This window comes from Syzygium oleosum, unplaced genomic scaffold (assembly GCF_021117445.2).
Source record: "Syzygium oleosum isolate NSW1041296 unplaced genomic scaffold, Sole_v2.1 Sole_v2.46, whole genome shotgun sequence".
NCBI lineage: Eukaryota > Viridiplantae > Streptophyta > Magnoliopsida > Myrtales > Myrtaceae > Syzygium > Syzygium oleosum.
The window spans coordinates 929506-951259 of record NW_026607530.1 but is presented as its reverse complement, the minus strand read 5'-3'; the positions used below and the strand labels follow the sequence as shown (position 1 = coordinate 951259).

The 21754-nt window shown below is 41.9% G+C and overlaps 3 protein-coding genes across 3 annotated transcripts; 1 reads left to right on the top strand and 2 right to left on the bottom strand.

Moving 5' to 3' along the window:
• Window positions 1-494: 494 nt before the first annotated feature.
• On the bottom strand, window positions 495-2247 carry LOC115687391 (protein ANTAGONIST OF LIKE HETEROCHROMATIN PROTEIN 1). Its single transcript, XM_030612930.2, has one exon. It carries the CDS (start codon window positions 2139-2141, stop codon window positions 819-821), a length of 1323 nt encoding a protein of 440 aa, XP_030468790.2. The 5' UTR covers window positions 2142-2247; the 3' UTR covers window positions 495-818.
• A 1687-nt stretch (window positions 2248-3934) lies between these two features.
• On the top strand, window positions 3935-7029 carry LOC115687389 (putative clathrin assembly protein At2g25430). The gene is made up of 2 exons (XM_030612926.2): window positions 3935-4499; window positions 4806-7029. The coding sequence occupies exon 2, from the start codon at window positions 4828-4830 to the stop codon at window positions 6805-6807; it is 1980 nt and encodes a 659-aa protein (XP_030468786.2). The 5' UTR covers window positions 3935-4499; window positions 4806-4827; the 3' UTR covers window positions 6808-7029.
• A 6992-nt stretch (window positions 7030-14021) lies between these two features.
• LOC115687351 (cuscuta receptor 1-like) lies at window positions 14022-19485 on the bottom strand. The gene is made up of 6 exons (XM_056306580.1): window positions 19051-19485; window positions 18666-18824; window positions 17300-17368; window positions 16894-17046; window positions 16594-16746; window positions 14022-16469 (listed from the first exon to the last, which is right to left on the bottom strand). The coding sequence occupies exons 1-6, from the start codon at window positions 19391-19393 to the stop codon at window positions 14230-14232; spliced, it is 3117 nt and encodes a 1038-aa protein (XP_056162555.1). The 5' UTR covers window positions 19394-19485; the 3' UTR covers window positions 14022-14229.
• Window positions 19486-21754: the final 2269 nt, after the last annotated feature.

Genomic DNA, 21754 nt, shown 5'->3' with positions numbered 1-21754 from the left:
GTGGCTAGTCTAAATAAACAAGGATTTCAATAATAACTGCTGCAATCAAATGACTAGAATTGATTCTTATCCGGTATTGCACCGGACAAGTTGTTGCGGGATACATTAAAAACTACCAAGAAGTTCAGCTCGGCAAGATTGTCTGCAATTGAGCCGTTCAAATTATTGTAGGAGAGATCAAATACTCTCCGTCTGTTTGTGCTGAGAATGATGAAGGTATAGAACCTGTGAGCTGGATGTGCGATAGGTTTAGCGTACAATGAGTAAATCAGTCATCTGCAAACACAACTGACGAAGCTATTTGGCCACAACTCACATGTCAGCTGCAATGCACATTGAGACCGCATTTGGGAAATGCAGAAGGACACTTGGAAAACAGACACTTCCACTCGATCATCTGATTTCAAAGAAGCTTAATAACAAAAACAGGTCCTAAAACAACCAAAATGATACTTCATCCCATGATAAAAGTCAGCAACTTGGACAGTGAGAGATGATCAATTAGGATCCTTTCAATTCCACTAAATTGAGTCTATTGAAATTCAGAAAACAGAGACATCTGAACCCCGCTGAGTAGGACATCTTGGTTCCTACACGATGGTCATTCTTGTCAACAAAATTGACTGAAACGGCGATCGGATAGTGACATGGACTACGGAGAAAAGTTGCAATCACAGCAAAGAACCACGCAAAGCATGTTCAAGAAGACATCATTACAATCAAGGCCTGCTTTACAAGGGAAGATGCTTGCTGCACTCACAAAACAGAGACATATATACATATTCCGAAAACAAAAATTCCACGCTACATTGAACTATCTAGTCTCTAAGGCTTACCCAACTCAGATGCTGAGCAAGCGCATCTCGAACCACCTGCCCAAACTTGTTCACCTCGCCTTCATAAGCCGGAACCTCCTGATCCTCCTCCCACTCTCCAACTCCATTTTCATCAAAAACTGGCTCGCTGCACTGCATTAGAAAGTTATGCAATAAGCATCCTGCGAATATGACGATTGGGAAAAACTCGACATGCTCCTCCTTCAATGGCTTCGAGAGGAGCTCCCACCGTGCCCGGACCCTCGCAAACGCCCTGCGGACCAACCCCATGGCGCGACTATGCACGGAATTGAACTCCATCTCGATCGAGCTGAAACTGTTCTCCTCATTATAAGGGGTCAACAGCCATGGTAATAGAGGGAAACAGGCATCACCCAGAATGTACTGCGGGATCGAACTCCCATTACTTAGTACGAAGTTTGGCCCGCTCAGAAGTTCCCTCGATTCCTCCACGGCCGAAAACAGCGGCGTCCGGCACAAAATCGAATCGGGCCTCAAGCTACTTGGCCACCCGGCCGAGACATCCAAGAACCTCCCCTCAGAATCCACCAATGCCTGAACTAACAAGCACCCATTTCCCCCCAGCCAATCACCGTCGACCCGAAACCTCCCGAACCCTAAAATCCCGCAACAATTCGGCAGCAAAATCCACCCGAATCCCACTATGATCCTCTCTCTGTTAGAGTACAGCTCAAGCAAATCCCCCAAGTTCTCATTGATAGCCCTACAGACAGCGAAGAACGACCGGCACGCGTCGGCCGAATCCAAGCCGAACAGCCGCCCGACCACCTTGTACGGGGTGGCGTGCGCCAAGCGGTAGAGGGCGGCGGCAAGGGCGTGGTCGGGAGGGATCGAAGGCAATGCCGATTGCAGAGAAGGCGAGACGAGGCGGAGGAGGAGCGAGAAGGAGGGTTTGGACATGCGGAAGAAGTGGGTCCACCGGGGGTCGAAGTCGGCGGCGTGGGTGGCGGAGAGGAAGCGGCGGAACCAGCAGTCCTGCGGCGGCGGTGGCGGCGGAGGGAGGGGTCTCGGCGGCGGCGGGAGGGAGAGGAGGGAGGCGAGAGAGCCGAGGGAGGAGGAGGCGGAGTGGACGCGGGATTCGAGGGCTAGGGCCTGGGAGGGGAGGAGGTTGAGGTCGTTGCGGAGGAGGAAGGAGCGCGCGGCGGAGGTGGCGGCGGCGAGGAGGGAGACGAGCGGCTCCAGGTGGTCGTTGCGGCGTTTCTTGGCCTTGGGCCTGGCGGTGGCGGTGGCGGTGGAGGAGGCCGCGGCCGAGCTCTCGCCGCCGCCGCCGATGCCGGCAGCCATTCGGTGGCGGCGACACGGAGGAGGGAAGAGCTTTGTTCAGCTTCCCATTTCGATGCTTCCGAGGAGGCGACGGAGAAGTAAAGGCCACAACCGCGAGTGTGACTTTTAAGATTACTAAAATTAGACAGAATTTCTTCTTTTAAATTACTTATTTATTTATTTATTTATTTGGTTTTTCCAAAGTCAAAATTGGAACATGATGGTTGACGGATTCAACGTGAATACTACAGACAATTTTGCCGTTGAAAGAATTTGGAGAGAATAGGAAGGAAAATGGATTGATGACTATATCATATTTTTTTGGGTTAATGTCAATGAATTATGTAAGTGTAAGGAATTAAAGATTTAGCCGAAAATTCGTTGATACTTGCAAATTGTCTTGTTAGTTCCTAAATTCCTTAATTGGGTTTAGGGAATGTATCTAAATAAACCAAATATCCTCTTTTATAAAGCCGGATTAGAGCAATTAACTGAGGCATTTTGAAGGATTTTCATATCAGGATTGTAATTTGCCCGTTTCGATTCCCTCTATCACGTGGAAACAACTCTGAAATAAAGTCACCTATGTAGAAAAAAAAATATGAACTTAACTAATTTATACAACTTGCAGGGCGTTCCATGAATATCTAGATAATCGAGTATTCACGCTTATGCCATTGGATTATGGAAAATAATCCCTTTTATAATAAACCAATGCAGAGCTTGAACTTTGTCTCGATCATTATGAAAATGCAGTTCACTTACATTATATTATAGTATTTTCATCGAAATATGAAATAATTAATCATTCTTGTAAGAACATTTTTAATGAAAAAGAAAATCTTATCTAGAAAAATAGAAAAAAAAAAAAAGGCGTACCCCGTTTCCTCCAAGAAAACCAATATTGCCTTTTTAACTCTTCAAATTGAAAATTAAATAAACAACTATCAAGAAGAACACATGCATAGTAATATCAGACTCTCATTTCCTTTTGATAAATATATATATATATATATATATATATATATATATATATAATTCCTTATGTCCATTTTACTTATAAATTAGCCTAATCATTCATTTGCGATTTAAAGTGATGGCCCCACTTCTTCTTTTTTCCATTTTTTTTCTTTTTCTAATTAGGATTTAGTAACCAAAAGTAAGCATTTCACATGTTTTATTTATCAGTGTATTAGAGAAAAAGTGCATTCTTAGATATTCCAATAACATTTTATATGCTTCGCATAAAATCTACAAGAAACATAAACTAAGCATGTAAAATCGTTAATCATGGTAAATAGATCTTGCATTGATATAGAAAAATTTAAAAAAATAAGGAAAGTAATTTGATATCACCACTTTAAATTGCAATTAAATAATTAAGGATAATTTTGTCTTTTTAGTGAAAACCGGGTGAATTTAGTAATAGCGCCACCCCTTCTCTAAATGGAAAGTAATTGTAAATCTTTTTTTCTTATTTTTATTTTGGCAAATTCGAACGTGTGAAATTAATTAATATCATTAGGGCAAAACACGGAAAATAAAATAAGATTACGGTAGCCCCGGCCAATTCTCGAGCATCTATCGCGCCGGCATTTCGGCTCCGGGCGAAGGCAGAGATGCCCTGCGCCCGCGCCCACCGGGGACCCGACGTGGGCCCCACCTCGGGAAACCCCAGATCGCCGTCCGTTCGCGACCGGCGCCTCGATCGGACGCACGGGAGACGGTCGGTCAACGTCGAGGCACACTTTCCTTCGCGAGCCTCACGCGTTTGCACGTCGAGTAAAATACACCTTCGCACACCCAACCACACACATCTTCTTCCCACCCCTTTTGCTCTCTCTCTCTCTCTCTTTCTCACCCGCGAAAAGAACGCCTCTTGCTTCGGGCGAAGACGATCGAATCCCAAAGCTCCGCCGCGCACCCCCCGCTAGATCTCCGGCCAGATCAGCTCCCTCCGCCGTCGTCCTCGTCACCAGCGACCTCACCTCTCTCTCCCTCTCCTCCGCGCTCGACGACTTGAGAAGACGAAGAAGCTGAGGTCGGCAGATCCAGACACAGCCGCCGGCGACGCCGCCACGTCCCGCTCCCTCGGCGGACAGCGCGTCGGTTCACTCCACGCTGTCGGCGGCCTCCGTTTGAGGTCCTTTTTCTTCTTCGAAGGGGAGTTCGGCGGATCGCCGGCTGTTTCAGCTCCGCTGGAGCTCGTTTTGTCCGGATCTGATCGCGCTTTTCGGAGATCCGCCTCATCTCTCGCCGTTCTGAGACGGAGAAGACGAAGAGTGCTGATCGGCGATTGTAATCGGCAGATCCATTTGTCGTTCACAATCCGCCTCGCCGGAGCTTAGTTTCTCCAGATTCGATACACTTTCTCTAAAGGTAATTTCCCGGAGCTCGATGCTACGTTTATCGCTTCATCAAGCATAGTAGAGCATGGTGAGCTGTAGTTGTGAACTGCTTAGAACCTATTTATGCGGTTTAGGTTAGTCAAGCCATCGGTCGAGCTGAATACTCTTCATTGATCGCGTGATTGTTCGCAGTGAAAGCACGGTGACTTCGAGCGCTAAAATGATTAAGCTTATTAGTGCTGTTGATTTTGTGAAATCACCGGAAAGCTGGTTACATCGTCCTGAAGTGATGCTTTTGAGTCAAGTGTGACTAATTTAGCTTGTTTGTGCCGTTTAGGCAGGTGAGGGTGACGGTGAAGATGTCTCAAAGCACGATGCGCAAAACCCTGGGGGCTGTCAAGGACCAGACGAGCATCGGCCTTGCGAAAGTCGCGAGCAACATGGCGCCAGAGCTCGAAGTGGCCATCGTGAAAGCCACGAGCCACGATGATGATCCTGTGGACGAGAAGTACATACGTCGGATCTTGAATTTGACTTCGTACTCGCGCGGATATGTTCATGCATGTGTTTCTGCGCTTTCGAAGCGACTGAGCAAGACACGTGACTATATTGTGGCTCTCAAATCCATAGTGGTCATTCACCGTTTGTTGAATGATGGAGACCCGATTTTTCATGAGGAGATAATGTATGCGACGAGGCGTGGTGCTAGGTTGCTGAATTTGTCTGATTTTAGAGATGAGGCTCACTCTAGTTCATGGGACCACTCGGCTTTTGTGAGGACTTATGCTGGGTATTTGGATCAGAAACTCGAGTTGATTCTGTTTGATAGAAAGAGCGGCGGTGGCGGTGGTAATGGCGGTCCTAGTGGAAGTGCTAATGGTGGTGGTAGTGTTCACAGTGAGGATAGGTATGGGAGTAGAGATGATTTTCGGTCCCCACCACCCAGGGGGAATGATTATGAGTATGGTGATTATAGAGGAGAATATGGTAATTACGGGGGGATGAGAAGGTCAAGGTCATATGGGGATATGGCCGATGGCATGGCTGTGAAAGAAGGGAAAGAAGAGAGAAGGGTAGTGACTCCACTGAGGGAAATGAAGCCAGAAAGGATCTTTGGCAAAATGGGTCACTTGCAGAGGCTATTGGACCGGTTCTTGGCGTGTAGGCCCACTGGTCTGGCAAAGAATAGCAGGTTGATCTTAGTTGCATTGTACCCTGTTGTGAAGGAGAGTTTTCAGGCATATGCTGATATCTGTGAGGTTTTGGCTGTTATGCTTGATAAGTTTTTTGATATGGAGTACCATGATTGCGTCAAGGCTTTCGATGCTTATGCTAGTGCGGCTAAGCAAATTGATGAGTTGATTGCATTCCACAATTGGTGTAAGGAGACAGGAGTGGCAAGATCATCTGAGTATCCTGAAGTGCAAAGGATTACCAGTAAGTTGTTGGAGACATTGGAGGAATTTGTGAGGGATAGAGCAAAGAGACCTAAGAGCCCAGAGAGGAGAGAAGAATTGCCCCCTGTGGCTCAGGAGGAGGAGCCTCCTGTGCCAGATATGAATGAGATAAAGGCGTTGCCTCCACCAGAGAATTATACTCCTGTACCATCACTGGAGCCAAAACCGGAGCCACCAAAGCCACAAGTGACAGCGGATTTGGTGGATCTGAGGGATAACGGAGTTACTGCTGATGATCAAGGTAATAAATTTGCATTGGCTCTATTTGCGGGGCCACCAGCTAATACAGGGAATGGTTCGTGGGAAGCATTCCCTTCTAATGGTGAACCAGAAGTGACTTCTGCTTGGCAAACCCCAGCTGCCGAAGCTGGCAAGGAAGATTGGGAATTGGCTTTGGTGGAGACTGCTAGTAACTTATCGAAGCAGAAAGCAGCTTTAGGTGGTGGTCTTGATCCATTGCTACTGAATGGCATGTATGACCAAGGAATGGTGAGGCAACATGTTAGCACTGCTCAATTGACTGGAGGTAGTGCGAGCAGTGTTGCTCTACCCGGCCTTGGAAAGAGCGCAACCCCAGTATTGGCTCTCCCTGCACCCGATGGAACTGTTCAAGCAGTTAACCAGGACCCTTTTGCTGCATCATTGAGCATCCCTCCTCCTTCATATGTACAGATGGCGGAAATGGAGAAGAAACAGCATTTGGTTGTGCAGGAGCAACAACTATGGCAGCAGTATGCTACCGAGGGGATGCGAGGTCAAGCCACTTTGGCCAAGATTAGTGGGACCGGTTACTATGCACCAGGTCCTCCTGCGATGCCTTATGGCATGCCACCAGTCAATGGGATTGGACCGCCAACTGGGTATTATTATCCTCCTTACTGATGTTGCTTGCTTATCACCATATGACTTTTTTTTCTCGTTTCATCCAGTTGTGTATCTAGTTATATTACGATATGATCCTTTTTGTATTCTGGTGTGCGGGTTTTGGGAAGAGGGAAGAGTGAACCCAGGGAGATTCTTTTTGGGGAAGATATTTGGATGGTGACATCCAGTGCATCCTGTACCTGCTTGTGCTTCTTTTAATAATCAGAATTTCCATGACCACAGCCTCTTGTGCAGTCACAGTATAGACAGAACCGAATCTGTCATTGTCTAGTAGCTCTGCGCTTTGTTGTTTTGTGCGTAAAAGTAGACTGACCATCAAAACCAGTTCTCTTAAAAATGGCAGCACTGCTGACCTTCTCGTGCGAATGGAACGTTCACAATAGAATTGAGTTCTTCAAACTAGATTTTTGGATTTTGCTCCTGGCTTTGTGTTTCTTGATTTACTCGCAATCATCTGGAGCTTAGTGCTTTTGTTAAATAATTCCTAACTGATATCATATGATGATGGTTTTGATTACATCTTGGATAAAGATCCGATGATGTTGAAGAATGATTTCTAGTGGTCATGAAAAGACTCATTCGGGATAGAGCAGGCATAAGATGTACAGCTATATCTCCCCCTAAAGGTTGAACCTATGTTCCCATTTCGACTGTTTATCTGCACAACTCGAGGTCGGAGCCCACAAATTGCCTTGGTGAGGACAAAATGATTGAACAATTGAACTGAAAGCACTGCGAAATTGATTAATAGAGTTTGAATAATAAGTTATAGGGAAAACTTTGACAGATAGTCAGATGCATACTGCAAAGTTTGATGAAAGCATAAAAACTCAGGGAACTGAAAATGGCTCCATAGTTGATTGGTATTGCCTTTGGTCTTCAACCTTATCTGGCTGACCTTGATCTTTTCTCTTCGTTTTTTTTTGTCGTGATAAAGAGCCTACAACTAGTCTAGCTGGGCGGAATTCGACCTCAATTGGTTTTGCATAGCTTGGGCTCTACTGAAATCATGACGGTTTGTGATGTATTTGTATGTTAATGGGGTTAATTTGAGTCAATTTGCCCTCTTAAGTTGATAGGACCCAATGTTTCTTAAAGAAGATGAGACGAGAGAATGACCACTGAGTTTTTGTATATCCAGTACGATTTATTCGTCGATACATGAAAGATCTCTAAGTGAAAAAAGTTTCTTTATTAGTGGAACGAAGTTGGATCGCACGCAAATTAGCTTTCCTAGATGCTCATTTCTTCGTAGTGGAGATACTACACTGATATAATTGGACGACAATGCTTTATGTAAGTTTGCCAATGTTTGGGAGCCTAAAGAGGGGTCCTCGCGGCGATCCTCGCTTTACATTTTGAAGATAGCATGATGCAAATCATAATAAATATTCGGGTTCCCATGACAGCAGATTACACTTATAATTTGGTTTGCTCTCCAGTTCTCCTCCCTGACTCACTGTTCAAAAATTACCTTTCGCCAAAACCAACCTATTAAAAAAAAAACCCCTAACCCGACCCACCCCAAAGCCTACCACTTAGCCCCTCTCCTCCCGGCACTGTCCCCAGTTGCAGTGTCTCGAGCTTGCGTCCGTTGCTACCCAAATTGCGTTATTGAACTCAATGCCGAATCTAGTGGCCATGGCGAGCTCGCCAGATCGCTTGACTTTTCGAGCTCGAAGGCCCATGGGCATTAGTGCTTCCTTTGAGTGTTGACACCTAATTTTTAGCCGACGCGTCATTAAAAATAGAAAATTTGAGATTATGGTTTCCGATCGCGACGGAACCCGTTTCTTGAACAAAAAGTGTCGTTTTTTAATTCTATCTGTTGGCTTAGCCTCTGTAAACGATTTTCTATTCATTTCATGCAAAAACCCGAAAAGTCAAATAGTTGACTTTCGAGTTGACTTTTTGGTCAACCCTTTGACCAAAAGTCAACCCTGGGTCAAATTGGGGCTTTTCGCATAAAAAGATTCCTTTCAAGTCCAATTTCACTTTAGAAATGGAAATTTCAGAAAAATTCAAAGATTTGATCATAAAATCAAATTTCTAGTGAAAAGTCAACTAGGGTTTGACTTTTGGTCAAACCTTTGACCAAAAAAATTGAAAAATACAAAAATCCAAAAATCATCTTATTTTACATTCAATTTACATTTGGCATTTGAAATTTTACAAAAATCGATTTAGAAACAATTTTTTCCCAATTTGCGGAATTTGATTCAAATCGGCCAAAAATGAAATTACTTCATTTCTAGTCATTTTTTAGGTTAGTTTCCTTCATGACATTTGATCTAGAGGTCATCTTATATTCAATTTTGGAACCAATTTTGTAATTCCAAACCAAACACAAAAACCGCCAATTTTGGCCATAATCAGTGATTTGGATTGATTCTTCATGATTTGCACAATTGAGGCGCGAATGAGCCTAATTTCTTATATGAAGTCCAAATCCAAAATCAATTTTGGAAGATTCACATGAATTTGAGTCAATTTGATCAATTTAGTGATCCAATGATTAAGAAGTCTAAGAGAAATTGGTCCAATTAGTGCAATTCAACTTGACCCACTCTAGACTAATATTCAATTTGATGAATTGAGACTCAATTTGGTTAATTGGACTTCAATTAAATTTGTTAGTCTAGCTTGGCCATGCAATTATCCAAATTCAAGAGCAATTGAGACAAACAAGTTAAATTGGATCAATTTGTGCATCGGTTCAATCCAATTTGATTGAATTTGATATTGATGGGGTCAATTAATCATGATAGAGATCAAATTGTACCAAATTGGAACAAAGGGAATCAAGGATTGAACTAGTTCAATCAAAGCCAATTCCGGGCTAACCTAGCCAACCCTAGCTTTGATTCAAATTGAATCTGGCCCGATCAGGGACCGGCCATTTTCCTGGCCGAAAATCCGGCGGTCGACAGTCCATTCCGACTAGCCAAGGCCAGCCACATCCTTTTGAGCCCAAAAATGACAAAAATGCCCTTAATTGAAAATTACGAAAATGCCCCTAAGTGAAAATTACCAAAATACCCTTCATTAAAGATTGAGCGAATTAATTAGGGGATAAGCAAATCAATCATGGTCATTTATTTAGAATTGATCATGTCCATCCATGATGCCATGTCACCAATCCTTAGTCTTTAAAGAATATTCTTAATCATTAAGGATGCATTTTAGGCCATTTGATTAATCTAAGGGCTAATATTCAAAGTTGAGGGGAAGATATAGTTGTTTTTTCCCTCCAAAATCGGGGGAACATTTTTTTTCAGATATGAATTCTCTCTCTCTCTTCTCTCTCTCTCTCTCTCTCTCTCTCTCTCTCTCTCTCTCTCTCTAGCTCACGCCTCTCTCTCTCTCTCGTGTTCTCTCTCTCGGCCAGCCGGCATTCCGCCTCATCGCCGGCCAATTTCCGGCGAGCTGCTGCCCCACCGTCGTCCCCCACGGTGGTCCAAGGCTGGTCGCAAGTCTAGCCTCCTTCGCTGGTGGCCGGAACATCCATTTCCGGCGGCTTCATCCTCTCGGCAACATCACCGGCGGTGCTGCCGGTGATGCGATCAGCCGGTTCAAGTGGCTGAACCGGATGATCGGCGTCCCTCACGGCGGTTCCGATCCTCCAGCGACATTCCTCGACGTTTCCGTGCGGCTGTGGTGTCCATTTGATCGTTGAACAGCCACCGGATCGCGTTCCTTGATTCAATTTTTCATTACTAGTTCATTCGTGCTATAACGGATCGATTCTCACTATATTTTGTGCGATCTATTATCATAGGCTGGCCGAGCTTTCTGAGGCTTCTCCGTGCTGTCCTTGATCTGAATACGGAGGCCGGATCGCTCGATCGTGCGTCGAAGCATCGTTAAACAAGGTAAGTGCACTTGAACGTGATTCTGCGAATTCGTGTTCTGGAAAACCTGCACGTTTGAGATGCTGATTTGAGCTCGTTAACGTTGAAATCTCGCAAAACGATGAACTAGAGAATCATAGAACGCGTTTTAAGCTTCGATTTGACATATTGCATACCTCGATCGGATTTAATTTGCTATGTCAAAACACTGTTAGAAGTTAGGATCAGAATCAGAATCATAGTGTTCAAGTCTGTTCTGATATTCTCCTGACTGACGTTGTGCTGCTTGATGATTTTCTATAATTTTCTACGATCATTTTTTGAAAAAACGTTCCTCATGAAAGTTGTAGAACACATCTTGATCTGTTCATCATAAAATTTTCATAAAATTCCAAGCATGTTTTCCTTGTACGATGTGCAACGTCATGTGTGCATGAATCTGGTGACAGATTAGTTTCAGACTGACCTTCGTGTGTTCTTCGATTTTCATAAATTCGTGTGTTCGAAATATGACAAAGTTTTCTTCACGAAAGTTCACGCTGAGATTGAGATCTTTCTATTGATACTGATTTCATCAAAATCGAAGGTCATTTGAATTTTCAAAATAAATTTTCACAATCTGATCAGTATCTGTGTCCAGATCTGATTTTCATTCTTTTGGAGTTTAAAAGATATTTCTCCGAATTTGATGAAGTTAGAGTCCTTTTTAGCAAAAACTCAAAACATGAAAGTTGTTGCACATGAAGAATCTTAACTGCCTAAAAATTTTCACCCGGTTTTGATAAGGTTTGTTATTTTTCCCGCCATTATTTTGAAATCCTTAACAGAACTGAGACCAGCCTGTCACTGAGATCAAATTTGATATTTTCGGGAAAATCGGCTAGGATTTAGAAAAAATGGTCTTCTTGACTTTCGATCCTCATGTCATAAGATTTCTAATGACACCTAAATCATTTCATTTGGACGTCATTAGGGTGGTTAATCACATCTGAACAGAAGCAATCCGAATTAGATAATAACTGAATAAGTGGTGTCCTTATGAAGCCCACTTTTCATTGTTTGATTGGCTTCGAAATAAGGCCCATGGGCCTGAATGCATGCTTATTTCATTGCTGTGCATGTGTTTGTTAGATGAATGTTAGGCCCGGTGCATGTTCGGCGGGTAGTCCATTGTAGTCACTTAGAACCCGACTTTAGGGGTTAATTGATATGAGTTGCCGTTTTGTGAATGCAAATGGTAGCTCATTATCGTTAACCATTAATCAAATAATGTTAGATGATTAGGTGGGTGGTGAATCGAAACGCATGAAAAACAAAGGCCGACCCCGAGGCCCGTGCTTGATTAGTGAATTGTTTGCATCATTGTTTTTCTTTGGTTATTCTTTTGGACATTGTTTGTCGTGAATGTATGTTGTGAATGTAAACGCCGACACCCGAGAGACGGTCCATGGGAAGATAATCCAAAATGGTGAAAGACCAAGGCGATTGACCGATGTCCAATCCGGTCTCAATTTGTGTTCATTTGATGGTGGCGATAAACCGATGTCCGATCCGGTTTCAATTCATATTCAATTCATTCCCGATCATGTCTCGGGTTTTCAATTTGTGTTGTAATAAACACCCGACGAGTTGCGGGTTTTGTACTTTTTTCGCATTTAGAACTAGCTCGTCTTTTCAAATTTTTTGAGTGTTTACTTTACGTAATGCCTTTCAATACAATCGTTTCTTTCTTTCTTTTCTAGACTAAGATAGGATTAGTTTAGAATCTTAAATGAAAACAACAAAAACAAGATGCATGATCACATTATGGACCAAAACTTTGACATGAAAATGGTAAAGAACAAATGCATGACAACTTAGATAACAACCATGTTAAGTTTAGCGGTACCGAAAGGGCGTTAATAGAAATATTAACGTAAGCTAGTCCCCGAACCTTGATCTCTGGTTTTCGTAGAAACCAATACGAAATTCCCACGTATTGGTTAGGTATTCTAGCCGACCTCCGACCTAGGCTAGTGGCGACTCCTTAAAAGATAAAATTGATCCTCTGTCGCGCGAGGTATGAATTAGGGAAGATTCACGTTCATGAATAATGGACTGTACGGATGAACCATCTTTCATGATGTACCGTATAGACTGTTTCATGAACACTTACCTCTAAACCCGCCCCTTCGAGTTCGGCCCTCGAGGGGTAGGTCGTGACATTGAGCTTGTGGACCTGGCTTTGAGTGCGACTTTCGAGCTCCAATGCCACGGGGAGAGAGAGAAGTTGACATTGGTGTGGCCGAAGATCGAGGGGTGGGGATAAAAAATGGGGTTTGGGGCGGGGTGGAGGGGAGGTTTATCTTTTCAACTGGGGTCTTTCTCTGAAAATGCAAATTGTGTATCTTCAAAAATGGGGATGGCTTTTCCAAAGTTTCTCTATTTTTCTTTTCCATTTTTGAGAAAAAATGGCATGATACCTTATTTATATGCTATCTGATATAGTAATTCGCTTTTGCACGTTAAACTTGCTTGTGCGTGTTTGAGATAATCGATAAGGTCGATGATTTATAATTTGTAGCTTTCTCATAATCCCTCCTCGCGAAAGCGAGAATTCGCAAAGAGAAATGACAGAAAAAAAATCCAAATACTCTTGCAAAGCAAAATGTCATGTAAATGTAAGAAATCAAAAGGCTCTAAAAAAAATTAAAATTCGACATGGGAGGTTATTCCCTTCAACCCAGGCAGCCGGTTGCGCGGCCTAGCCTGCTCGGGAGCCCTACTAGTGGGTAGTAGCCATTTTCATACATTTGCACCAATCCGGGCCTTGATCCGGGTTGGTTCATGCTCGAAATTTGGCCTAGACACCGAGACAACAAATTAGATCTCTTTCAGACTGAATAGGACATGCCTCATTGCAGTTACTTTGTTTTTCTAGCTAAAGCTAAGCTCCTAGCAAAATGTAAAAACGTCATTCCACGCAGACATGAAGAACAAAAATAGTCATGAAAATACAAGTTCCATTGTGTAGTTAACTATCTCATGAGACCCTTCCGCACAACTAAACCTTCATAAAAGTAAGATGGAAATCGGTGTCTCAACCAAATTGCGGATCTGCCATGAACCTAGGACTCTTAAAGAACATTCGGTTGTTAGAGCTATATTGTCAAGAAAGAGGAGTTTTATGTCTCGAACGGTTTGTGAATGGACCGAGCGATATACGGAGACGGAAATGTTTATTTGGAAAGGAAAGCAAATGTGTCACCGTAGAAACAAAACCGAGGTGAGAAGAGATAGAGCTGTGTTTCTCTAGTGTTGTTTGTCATTGTTAGCAGCATGATCAGCTAACTCAAATAAAGATGAACAAGCAACTATGTTAAAAAACTTCATTTTCGAAAGAGGGAAAGATCACTCGATGCATTGTTTTCAAGGAAATTAGGACAAGACCTAATTCAAATATGAAGGTAAAAACTTACATTGACCTAGTAGATCCACACTGAGGCCCGTTGATCAACGACAATAGTATATGGCAGCAAAAAAAAAACCCAATCCTACCATTTCCTGGAAATGCAGAATGAGAGAGAACCTAAATTGTTTGGCGATTAGACAATTTTCGAAAACCGTCCTGCACAAAGTAGTAGCATGTGAGGATCAAGCTCCGACATGTGGTGATAACCAGTTCCACATAGTGAAACCATCCCTGCCGCCACTGGGGGTTGATGAACAGAACAACTGGAATTACCAGTAAAACCGTCGTGTATGACACTCCGAAGCCGAAAGAGAATGTCTCTCTGTCTATGAAACCATCTTCTCTAGCTTTCGTGCATGATTTTGTTGCCGAGCAATTAACGTTAATGGTTGTCAAGCAGTCCTTACTCAACGGCAGTCCACACAGAAGATGGTTTCCGTAGTAACTGCTTTCATCGAATGCCCCAAACTGATTTTTGTTTGGTATGGCTCCTGACAAGTCGTTGTAAGACACATTGAAGACTTCCAGGGAATTCAACTGAGTAAGCTCTTTAGGGATAGTACCAATCAAGTTGTTGTAGGAAAGGTCAATGCTCTCTATCTTTGTGAGGCTCGACAACGATATCGGTATACGTCCTGTAAGCTTGTTATACGACAGGTTCAGGACAAGCATGTCCTGTAAATTTGCAATCTCTGGTGGGATCTCGCCGCTGAACTGGTTGCGAGAAAAATCTAATCCTACCATTTTAAGGAGTGCATAGCCTTTATAAGAATCAAACCTTCTTTTTGTTGTGAATCGAGCAGTGTGTGGAACTTGCAATGTATCTACTTCCGTTGTTACATCAATGTCCCAGGTATGGCTTGTCTTCACGTAAGACCAAGGTGACCCCACTCCAATTCCATGTCCCCCAAGCGGTGTTGAAGTTATCTTATCGGTGTATCCTTCGGAGAAATTCATGGGTCCCAAGCAACTAGGCAATGGACCAAATAGATTGTTATCAGAAAGATCGATCATACTTAAGCCTTTCAATTTGCACAATTGCTCGGGAAATGTTCCGCCGAAGCTATTACCTCTCAGTAAAAGAATGCTCAATCGAGAGAGGTTACCTAGCCAATTGGGTATGCTTCCGGAGAGCTCATTTTCACTCAGATCCAAGGTCACCAAATTGGAGCTGTTAGAGAGCACATGCACGATTGAACCATTCAATTTGTTCCTAGACAGTTGGATGTGCCTCAACTCGGGTGCTATAAAACATGATGCTAATGAACCAGAGAGATTGTTGTCAGACAAATCCAAATACTTGAGCGAACCAAGATTAAAGAGTTCTTGAGGGATGAGGCCATCCAACTGATTTTTGGACAAGTCAAGGACCACAAGCTGTGACGTGTTTGCAATCCATCTGGGAAGCTTGCCGCTGAAAAAGTTGTTGTTAATGTCCAATATCAACAATTCTTCGAGTGACGAAAGGAAAGAGAGATTTCCAGTGAACTTGTTGTGATCTAACCGCAGATCTGTCAAATTTAGGCTCATGGTTGTGTCGGAAAATACAATTTCTCCTTGCAAGTTGTTATATGCTACGTTGAGGTGTACCAATGATGAGTTACTATCTAGTAACTCGACAGGTAGTCCCCCTAAGAAATTGTTGCTAGACAGGTCTAAGACATATAGGGATTTTAGACCACCCAGTTCAGATGGAATATTCCCTTCCAATTTGTTGGTTGATAGATTAAGGTGGTGCAGATTTGGGACATCTGCACAAAATTTGGCAGTGAGCTCTCCTCTCATGCTGTTGTTGGATATGTCCATCACCGAAAGATTAAAAAGGGTCATTGATGGAAGCTCAAGCGTCGTAAATAAGTTATTTGACATAAAAAGCAGCTCCAACTTAGTATTGTTTTCCAACAACCAAGCTGGAAAGGGACCAGGAATGTCATTCGAGGAGAGATCGAAGATTCTCAGGTCATATTGATGATTGAGAAAGCCTAGAGAAGTCACTTTAAAACCTCTTGATGGACTATTTGATGTTCTAAAAACCTTCAACTGGAACCTCGGGATTAGAGACGCAATTTTGGTATCAATTGTTAGTTTAGTATCATCAAGCAACAGCACCTTAAGTCTTGAATGGTTTGCAAGTGGACCTAGTGATGAGGGCATATCAAAATGGTTACCCGAAATGGAAAGATATTCGAGTGAGTTAAGACTTGTGAGGGGAGATGACGCGACACTATCGGTCAATTCATTGTCTTCAAGACTCAAAATCCGAATAGAGGTCATGTTTCGCCAGCATGTAGGAAGCCTGCCGGTAATTCCGTTATTGCTAAGATCCAGCTCTTCTAGTTTTACCAGGTTGCACAAGCCTGTTAGTGACATCACTAGTCAATTCAACTACAATGAGACATACCGGCACATATAACAAGGACATACACGTACATGAAGGATCCATTTTATGTCTAGCTTTTACACTGAGAGATCAAGACTTACTCTGATCTGATAGGTTGCCAATTAGACTGGTGCTGTATGAGGACAACAATCTAAGAGATGTCAAAGGACCAAGGCTAGAAAGGATTCCCATGCTTGTATTCAACAAAGAATAATCCAAGATGAGCTGTTCCAACTTACTGAAGTTATGGAAATCTTCCCAGAAAACAAAAGATAACTGAACATCAGATTTCCTTACACAAGCATAATCAAGAAATGGTACAGAATTATCACGAGTGAATGGAACCATTTTTTTAGTAAAAACTTATTTTGAATATACATTCACTAACAGGTTCGACTAACCTTGAGCAGTAATTGTTCCTTCTACTGTATTCTGCTGGAGAGAAAGGTTCCTGAGGGATGATAGTGCCCCTAATGCTCGCAGGACGGTCCCCGCGTCCTTCAAGTGGACACCATCTAGGTGGAGGTTCTCTAAGTGGCTCAAGTTTTTTATGCCTAGCAGTAAAATTCCAAGTAATTAACTCGCTTGGCAGTAAATTGTCAAAGCACACGCGAGGATGCCTCGGGATAGGAATCTATTGAATTAGCAACATTTCTATATGGAAAGAGAAGGGGGTTGTAATATATAACTTCTATATTCTTAATATGAAGCACATGTAAAGGTATTAAAGAGCCTGCATGACTTGTATGCAAGTTAGTCTAATATATGAATAAAAACGAGGATCCTGAATGAAAACTGAAACAATACCTTCAGCAGTAGCCGCTGCATCAACTGCATTATAACTTATGTCCAGCTCCTTTAAATTACTGAAACCACCTAATTTATACACAAACATTGCTAACTCAAGTCAAGGATGGCGATTTTGTATGGAATTATGAATAGAGAATAAGCTGGAGAAATTACCATTCATATGTAGGGCGTGTTTATTTAAGGGAAAATGTTTTTGAGGAGTCCGTTTTTGACTTTCACCTATTTGGTTCGTTGAAAATGATAAGTCAACCTAAAAACACTTTCCGATCAAGGAAAAATTCATATATAAAATTAGGAAAGTGAATTCCCTAATTTAAGAAGCTGAAAACACTTTCTGGAATTACTCTTCTTGAATTTTTTAATTTTTAATTTTTTCTTAATTAATAAAATTATTCTTATAAAATAATTTTTAAAAAAATCAAATTTTTAATTATTTAAAAAAAACTAATTTTTTTTTATTATTTTTAACCTTTTCTTCTCTTTTCTTTTCTTCTTTCTTCGTTTCTTTTTTTTTTTTTTCTTTTCACTTTCCTTCTTTTCCTTCCTCCTCCTTCCTCCGCCGGCCGTGTGCTCGGTGATGGCCGACAGCCCGGCGACCGACCAACACCCAGGCCGGTGAGCTCGAGGCTCGGCCAATCCAGGTGAGCCCGAGCTCGGTATAGGCCGGCGAGCTCGCGGCTCTACAGATCCAAGCGAGCCCGGGCTCGGACCGGCGAGCTCACGGCTCACCAGATCCAGGCGAGCTCGAGTTCCGCCGAGGCCGGCGAGCCTGGGCTCGGCTAATCGCGGTGAGGTCGCGACTCGCCCGACGCCGGCGAGCTCGAGCTCGCTTGTGGCCGTTGCCGGCCGGTCGCGGAGGAGGAAGGGGGAGAAAGAAAAGGAAAGAAAAGAAAAATGAAAAAGAAAAGGAAAAAAAATGAAAATTAATAAATAATTAAAATTCCAATTTTTTCAAAAAATAAAATAAAAATAATTAAAAATTCGATTTTTAAAAAAAAAATAAAAAAATATTTAAAAAATTCGATTTTTTTTGCTTGAAATAAAGTCATGAACTTGAAATCATTTTCCAATAAAATCCAACTATCAGAAAATGATTTCCATCACGTATCATCAAATAAAGGAAAACTGAGTGTATTCCTGAAAAATGATTTTTCAAAAAATATTTTTCGTTATTATTAAGTTTTTCACGAAACAAACGCACTCGTAAAATCCCACTCAAATTGTTGCCTCGGAGGAATATACACCTGAGAGACGGAATCGTACCGAGAATGGGCAGAATGGAATTATCCAGAGAGTTAAAACTCAAGTCAAGGAAGGTGATATTGTACTGAATTATGAGCAGAAAATAAGCCGGAGAAATTACCATTCATTTGTAAAGTCCCATTCAAATTGTTGGCTTGGAGGTCTATACACATGAGAGACGGAATTGTACCGAGAATGGGCAGAATGGAATTATCCAGAGAGTTATCTCCCAAGTCAAGCACCTCTAGTTTCCTCAGCCTTGAAGATAGCAGGTTTGGTTCTGCAAACAAACAACGAAAAGCAGTTCCGCAGAAATCTATTCAAGTACGTGCGTGAGCAGGTATTGTTATTTTGGTGAAATATATCATAGACTTGTGGATAAATGATGACGTGGACATAATCATCTACAACACAGGAAATGAGGAAGAAGAACGCGAACGTGGTTAACTTATGAGCTTATTAAATAATGAGATCTCTTGTTTTATAGACGAATGGTGGAGTTATACCTTCTGGTGCAATCCACCCTCCTAAATAGTTGAAGGACAAGTCAAGGCTCTTGAGTTCTTCAAAGGGAAGAAGTAGAGAAGCGTTTAGGTACCAAGTTTTGATGCCAAATCGGTAAGACCTCAAACCACCAAGCATCAGCTGAGTGACTCGTCCCGTGGTGGGGTTGCACTCAACACCGTACCAGCTGCAACAGTTGGAAATCGATCCCCAGTAGTCTGACAGGTCAAGTGTCTCATTGAGCGCTAAGAGGGCAATCCTTTCTTGTTCCCAATACCCACGAGAGCCCCATAAACATGCGATACCCCAAACCACCACAAGTACCCACAGCGCTTCCTTTTTCATGATTGCAGATTTGAGTGACCAAAAACTTTATAAAAACTCTTGAGTTCTTAACTTATGTTTTGTTTTTTGCAAGTTTGAGCGATTTTATAGGAGCTCAGAGCGATGCCTATTGCCGTGGTCATGGCCAAAGTCTTGGCCATTCTTAGCGATGAACACAGCTCAGCTCCTTTCGGTGACAAGGTTAATTAGCGTTAAAATTGATTTGACTATCGATCAGAAAATGCCCTCTCCAGTCCAATCAGCTTCGGGGCAGGGAGTGTACCTTATGCAATGAACTTTTTCCGAAAGTCTCCATTGGCAAAACTTTTTCCACACGTTTAAGTCTAGCCTAGTCTTCGTCAACTGCTATCATTTATGCCACTACTTTAATCTCTGTCCAATGAACAGCACATAAATGATGGTGACATGAAAATTAGTGAGTGTTAAAGGATTATTCACAATAAACTGGTGGTTTTATTGGAGAAACTAACATAGGATGTAGATATGATGGACAGCTCACTGAAGTTCTCTTCTCATTGTTAAGCTCGACTAACTTTGGCTTCCTTTGTTTCATAAGGAAAAAGATGATTTCCTATAAACGATTCCCTGTATCGGTTAAAATAATTAGTCAATGATAAATTATTTTTATTATCAATAATAATTTATGTTTCAAAATTTTTGTTGTTCATTTTTGTATGCGATACAATCAATAATTTTTAAGAAGATATTTTCAAAATTATTTATTTTCCGCGAAACAAACGGTGTCTCAGAATGATTATAGTTTCAAGATACTACAATTACTAATCTGCAGCTTTTGCACATTTCACACAAGAGAAAAAGCATAACAAATCGCCTTTCGGTTTCTCAAAATGCGGTTATTTAACTTAATGAGTGTCCAGTTAACATTATTCGAATTGCTTCTAATGCAAGGGCGACAGTGGATTATCCCTACAAGTCCACATGTTTAAGTGAAACTTCACCAGAATACGTCCGGAAATTGGTTGGTTCTAAACATGGGAGATCTGCTCATTTACTTCACAATGGAGCATTAAGCAGAAAGTGATCTTGACTGGAGGGATTTCAAAAGTAGACATGTTGTAAAATTAACGCGAAAATTGACAAGATCTTGCTATTAAATCGACACAAAAATATTGAAGAAATAAACGAGAGACAATAACGATACCGAAGATTTATGTGATTCGATTCAAATATCGGTACCTACTCCATGAAGAGAGCAAGCAATAAATCATTCACTATAATCGGATACGCTCGAGAGTTTTTCACAGCTAAATTAAGACCAAATCCAAAAGTGTACAACTTAATTGGATGTAAAACTGACGGCACAAATCACTGCATATTTAAGCCCAAAGCAAAACCCTTCCCACAACTAATTCAAGAACGTCCGTACGTTCTTTCTTTTGTTCTTTATGTGGTGACTCTCAATTTCTAAAGCTATTCGGCTTCTCCAGGAAAGTAAACCCAAAAAGCAAAACCTTGCTTTTAATTTATTTTCTTTTCTCTAACCACTTCCTGATATCTTTTCTCTTACCAATTCCTGACCCCACACGCTTTCTTTTGTACAACCCAAAAAGATGTCCCAAGTAGGCATTTAAAGTCCACAAAATTTGACCGTGAGAGTTCATCGCTATTTGCTACTGAGGCACTGGCGGCCTGTCCGTCAACTAATGCGTTACCTATTTTACTGTATCGGTACCTACATGGTCTAATTTTTCAAATTGAATTTATTCTATGGTCATGAAAAGACTTATAGTATAAACTTGGGATAGAGCGGGCTTAAGATGTACAACTATATCTCCATAAAGATTGAACCTAGGTTCCCATTTCGACCATTTATCTGCACAACTTGAGATCGGAGCCCACAAATTGCCCCAGTGAGGACAAAATGATTGAACACTTGAACCGAAAGCGCTGCGAGTGTGATTAATAGAGTTTGAATAATAAGTTATAGGGAAAATGCTGACATATAGTCCAATGCATACTGCAAAGTTTGAAGAAAGCACAAAATACTTAGAGAATCGAAAAGGGCTCGGTAGTTGATTGGTATTGCTTCTGGTCTTTAACCTTATCTGTTTAACCTTGATCTTTTTTCTCTTCATTTTTTTTTTCGCTAATAAAGAACCTACAACTGGTCTAGCTGGGTAGAATTTGACCTCCATTGGTTATGCATAGCTTAGGCTACTGAAATCATGACGGTTTGTGATGTATTTATACGTTAACGGGGTTAATATGATTCAATTTGCCCTCTTAAGTTGATGCGACCCCAATTTTTCTTTAACTAAGTCCCCGGATACTCGACATTAATAAAAGAAGATGGGGCAAGAGAATGACCACTGAGTCTTTGCAGACCCTGTACAATTTATT

What these genes read in the sequence shown, in the direction of transcription:
- LOC115687391 (XM_030612930.2), bottom strand. Translation starts at nt 2,141, where the DNA reads ATGGCTGCCGGCATCGGCGGCGGCGGCGAGAGCTCGGCCGCGGCCTCC.
- LOC115687351 (XM_056306580.1), bottom strand. Translation starts at nt 19,393, where the DNA reads ATGAAAAAGGAAGCGCTGTGGGTACTTGTGGTGGTTTGGGGTATCGCA. An exon ending in TGCAGCGGCTACTGCTGAAG is followed by an intron (nt 17,047 to 17,299) that starts GTATTGTTTCAG and finishes TTTTACTGCTAG; the next exon opens with GCATAAAAAACTTGAGCCAC. An exon ending in AGGAACAATTACTGCTCAAG is followed by an intron (nt 16,747 to 16,893) that starts GTTAGTCGAACC and finishes TTTTCTGGGAAG; the next exon opens with ATTTCCATAACTTCAGTAAG.
- LOC115687389 (XM_030612926.2), top strand. Translation starts at nt 4,828, where the DNA reads ATGTCTCAAAGCACGATGCGCAAAACCCTGGGGGCTGTCAAGGACCAG.